The sequence below is a fragment of the Lactuca serriola genome, chromosome 3, assembly GCF_051521515.1.
Source record: "Lactuca serriola cultivar US96UC23 chromosome 3, Lser_US96UC23_V15, whole genome shotgun sequence".
In the NCBI taxonomy this organism is placed as follows: Eukaryota; Viridiplantae; Streptophyta; class Magnoliopsida; order Asterales; family Asteraceae; genus Lactuca; species Lactuca serriola.
This window is the reverse complement of record NC_136410.1, coordinates 237,576,888-237,582,070: the sequence shown is the minus strand read 5'-3', so window position 1 is coordinate 237,582,070 and position 5,183 is coordinate 237,576,888. Positions and strand designations below refer to the sequence as shown.

At 30.5% G+C, this 5,183-nt stretch overlaps 1 protein-coding gene across 1 annotated transcript; it reads left to right on the top strand.

Moving 5' to 3' along the window:
* The first annotated feature begins 212 nt into the window (after positions 1–212).
* Positions 213–1,459, top strand: LOC145093745 (F-box protein AUF2-like). The gene has a single exon (XM_079031988.1). The coding sequence runs from the start codon at positions 276–278 to the stop codon at positions 1,350–1,352; it is 1,077 nt and encodes a 358-aa protein (XP_078888114.1). The 5' UTR covers positions 213–275; the 3' UTR covers positions 1,353–1,459.
* The last annotated feature ends 3,724 nt before the right edge of the window (positions 1,460–5,183 follow it).

Genomic DNA, 5,183 nt, shown 5'->3' with positions numbered 1-5,183 from the left:
ACCGGTTCGACCGGCCAGTTCAAACGGTTTTTAAAACATTGGTCTTGATGGTAAAAAGAAAACGACATCCACAATGAAGGATGAAAAATTAAACAAAATTTGGAAATAGATACCAAGAGTACAACAAATGAAAATTTGGACTAAAGGTGTTATTGTGGGTAAACGTCGGGACTTTACTCGAAACTCTATAACAAGTTATCAACCATGAAAGACTTTTGAAGTTGTTGGACGATTAGGGTTTTGATGCATCAAACCATCAATCTTTAGCCTGAAAAATGAAGACCATCGTGAAATCCCGTGAAGAAGATGCAGATGATTCGTCTCCACTGAGCAGCTTACCAGACGAAATCATCCTTCAAATTATAAACAAATTAATCGATTTGAAAACCCTTTGCTTTTGCTCTCTCGTTTCCAGACGTTTCTCCTCGATTGTACTTCAAGTCGATTCCGTTTCCTTCACTGCTCCTCTCTTGAACTCTCCCACTTCGGATAAAATCACCTCCGGTGATGTCGACGGCGACGGATTTCCTACAAAGCTGTTCCGGTTCTTGATTAATGGTGTTGTATTCAAACCCCTTTACCTCCTCCGCCGTATGATCGTCGTTCCTAGTAAGCCGCTTCCGCCTATCATTTCTTCATTTTACGGCCAGTCCTTTCGATCTGCCGTTACGTTTTTGAGCAAGTTTAAAGGAGTTAAGTCCTTACATATAGAGCTTCCCTGTTCCAGTCACAGAGGTATTGATAATCGTTGTTTGTTCAAATGGAAGGTCAAGTTCGGGAACAGAATCGAATCATTTTTCTTTCTCTCGCCGAATTCAATTTCTGATTCAGATGAATTTCATGTTAACGGAAATGGCGACGAACAAGATATGGACTTGAGTAATGATCTGTTTAGGCAGAAAGTTCACATTGCTTTTCAATGCCTGAAGGATGTGATTCTGAGGCATAGGATGTTGTTGTACGTCATTAAGGATCTACCAATGTTGGAAGAGGCTTCCATTACTGATTCAGGAAGAAGAGGGAGGCTTTCTCTTAGTGGGGAAAAACTTGCTGAGGTGAAGAAGGGATGGGTATCATCAGCCATGGAAACTCTTAAATCCGAGATGAATCATATAGAGGTTCCTGCTAGCGTGAGTCAATGTCACATCCCTGTTTTGGACATGCCAATTTCAGGGTACGTGATGAAGGGGGTAACTCTTGTTGTAATGGAAATGAATGGTCTGCATGATGAAAAAGATAGTCTTATGAACAGTGAAGATGGTGGTTCTGAAGATAAAGAAGAGGCTGCATATACTGAAGCTGTGATGGAGATTCTGGAGAAGCATAAGGACAGGATGAAGGTGTTATTGTAGTATTTTCACATAATTCTTAAAAGTTCAACATTGTTATATACTCTTTTGTAGATTTGGAATATAATGTATTTCCAATCATGAAACAAGTATTCTGGCATCTTCTTACATTTCTAGTGTTATTATAAACTAGATCTATGAAACTGAGTTTATATGATATAAGCATGGTAACAGAAATCACATATATTCAAATAAAAAAAACTGGAAGTTTACTTTAGGATAAGTTTCTTTAGATGAAGAGTGAAGCAATCTTTAAGCAATATAGTAGAAACCTTGAATTTCAATATTCTTTAAAAGTGAGCAAGTGACCACTTTTCAAAAGCAATAGAGTTGAACCTGTAGAAGAACCTTTTAGAAGGGTTCAAGTTTGAATTTGATATCTCTTAAAAAAGGTAGTAACCTATTTTGGTATGTAATAATGTATGGCACAAATTTTGTCACCCTACGCATATTTTTAAGTTAAATAGGAGTTGATTATATATTTATGCTGCAATATTCTAAAAATGTTGAGAGTAAATTACAAATTTTGGTTCATGTGCTATACCATTTATTTTTTATATTCTCCAAAAACAAATTTTGTTCCATCTTTACTCTCTTTTGTTCCAATTCATATTAGATTTGGTCCTCTCTGCCGATATTGTCCAAAATCACACATGTAAAATGACCATTTTACTCTCATTTAATATTTTCTCTTATTATTTTTATTGTTATTATTATTATTATTAATATTGTTATTGGAAAATGTATATTATTTATTTATTAATGTTTAATTTTTTAATACTTTTATTAATATCTAATTAGGGGTATTTTAGATTTAGTTCTAAAATAGCTTATCAACTTATTAGTTTTTCAAAAAGCCAATAACCCTAAAAAAAAAAAGTGTTTTGGTAATGATTGTTTTAAGCGAATCCAAACACTTATAAAAACAATTTTTTAAGACTCTCAAAACATTGTTTTTAAGGGGTGTTCATGATTGTTTATTTGACTCACTAAACACTTTCCAATAAAAATTATGTGGTGACAAAAAACTTTTAAAACAGTATTTGGATTATCTTATGTGATAGCAAAAAGTTGTAACTTGATAAACCTTTTTTTTAAGAAGTCATTTGATTAACTTACGTTTGTCGCTACAATTTCATTATATCTTCCACAATAATATCTCGCTTCTCTTCGATATATGAATTCTCATGGTTCGTACGATGTATACTTGGATCATCTTCATGAGCTTAATTATTAGTATCACATTCTGTTTCATTCTGTCTCGTGTCAACATCATCGGGATTATAGGATTCTTATTGTTTGTTGTTAAATGTTTAATTAAATCTACCATTGTTGTAATTAACATGCATATCTCTCAATAATGGCTACTTGATTTTCCAAACTCGAAAAGTTCGTTCGATGATATTTCACAATAGTAGTTTGTCCACGTAGAAAATCAGGTGTATAATAATAATAATGAATGTTTGTACCTTTGTATGGAGTGCGATACTGTCTAGTATTTGGGTATTCGATATCAAGAACGTAATATTTAATTATTTATATGCGATGAAAAATAGAACAAAAATTGTTATCCATTTCAATAAGATTTATAGTTTTATAGTTTAATTTATTGCTTTTGATTTTTTTTTAGCCATGTCCGGCTAAAATTCTTAGAGTGAAATTGACTTGACTTTTCTTGCAAGTAATCATTAGGCTTTATTTTTTGTTGTGATTTCTATTTAGTTTGATCTGTTTTATATTTAGGGGGTGTGTATAGGTGCTTTTTAAAATGACTTATTATTGACTTATTGGTTTTTCAAAAAGCCAATAAGTTAACAAGGTGTTTGGTATACACAAAGCTTTTAGTGAAAAAAGTTATTTTTTCAAAAAGCCAGAAATTCGTGATTGTTCTAAAAAGTCAATAAGGAGTTTGAGTAGCAATACCAAACATGCTCTTAATAAAGTGTTTGATTTTTAATTCAATTTTATTGGCCTCTTGAGTTACTTGTAGTTTAATCTGTTGTTAAAATTCGTAATCGTTTTAATTAATCGGTAACAAGTAACAAATATTCGATTGCTTCTTTGCTAGGATTCAACAATAATATAAACTGATCGAACCACTTTTTGTTGCTTACTCGTTTATAAAAAGTATTGAAATTTATTAGAAATTTTTACAATGTTCTTAGATGTTGTTTTTATAATTTAATTAAAGCTTATTAGATTAAGTTAGTAAAAAGTTAGACTTATTTCTGTGAGCTTGTTTTGCTTGAATAATTTAGTTGAATAATTTAATAAAAGAAAATTATTAGAGCTTATTAATGATTTTTAGTATTAGTTTAGACACAGTTTAGGCATAATATAATTAAAACAATCAAGCTGAAGGTTATTTTGTTGGATTAAGAAAGTCACTGCGAAACTAAAATTATTTTTTATTATTTGAATTTTATAACTTATTTAGGTGCACTTTTCTTTTCAATAAATTTACGTTCAATATTATTCTTTTATAATAAAATGCCCCCATTTAAATTTATGACTTGTTTGTGCTTAAGCAAAAGACATCAACTTACGTGTCCCTCTAGATTTTATAGTGTACCAATTCGTATTTTTGATTTTTTTTTTATTTTTTTATTTTTTTTATTTTAATTTTTCATGTATGTATTATTAAATGTATATGTGAATATGTTACTGTTTGTATTTTTATGTGAAATGTATATGTGTATATATGTGTGTATATGTATGTATATGTGTGTATCAGTGTATATGATTGTAAAATTGTATGTGTATGTGTATATGTATTTGTATATGAAATGTATCTATATGTATGAAAAAATGTATGTGAAAATGTATGTATGCATGTATCTGCATGGGAAATGTATGTATATGTGTATTTGAATGTGAAATGTATGTATATGCATGAAAAAAATGTATGTGAAAATGATTGTGAACGTGTATTGGAATGGGAAATGTATATATTTGTGTGTATATATATGAAAAAATAAATGTGAAAAATCTATGTAAAATGTGGAATATGTGTGTATATTGTATGTAATGTATGTTATGACTTAGTTATGCTATTCTTCATACCTACATAATATGTTATAATTTGCAATGTCTTTTAAAATACTATACTATAATAAAAAAAAACAAAATACAAAAGATGCTATTAATAAAAATAAATATGAAAAGGTATAGTGTCTTTAATAGAAAAATAAAAACAAAAATAAATTGATATAAATAATAAAAATATGGAAAAATAAGATGATATAAATAAAAATATATATATATATACTACAATCGTTTAAAGTACAATGTTATAAGGGTTTTTGTCATAAAAGCCTCCAATTTTACATAAAATAGTTGGTTATGTACCAAATCCATTTTTTGATGCATTAAAACCCTAAGATACCGGAAAATTGGTTCATTTTTGCCCAGTGGCCGAATTTGACCTTCTAAACCCGATCACCTTAGTTGACTGGGATGGAATTTGAGGAGTTGGAAGCTGACGTGGCTCCAAGTCAGCACTACTGTCACACCCCCAAAACCGGTGAATGGCGGAAACGTTTTGGGGTGGAGGACGTCATGTACAGTATCACAACAATGTAAAGTAGTAAACAAACAACAACATCATCCATTGCATTAATAGTATAATTTCATACAAGTGTGTTCTGTCAAGTTATATAGACACCAAAAATTGTATACATCAAAATAATAGGGGAGTCTTGAACAAGCTCCTTCTTCTCAAAATCCGGCACCTTTACCTGTCTACTGGTGACCTGAGAATACAAGTTATTTTGAAAGCAAGTATCAGCTTTAAAGCTGGTGAGATCATAATGTATATTAGTGTCTGCGTTTGTA

Bases quoted from the DNA above. Each gene is read 5' to 3' on its own strand.
- LOC145093745 (XM_079031988.1), top strand. From the start codon at position 276: ATGAAGACCATCGTGAAATCCCGTGAAGAAGATGCAGATGATTCGTCT.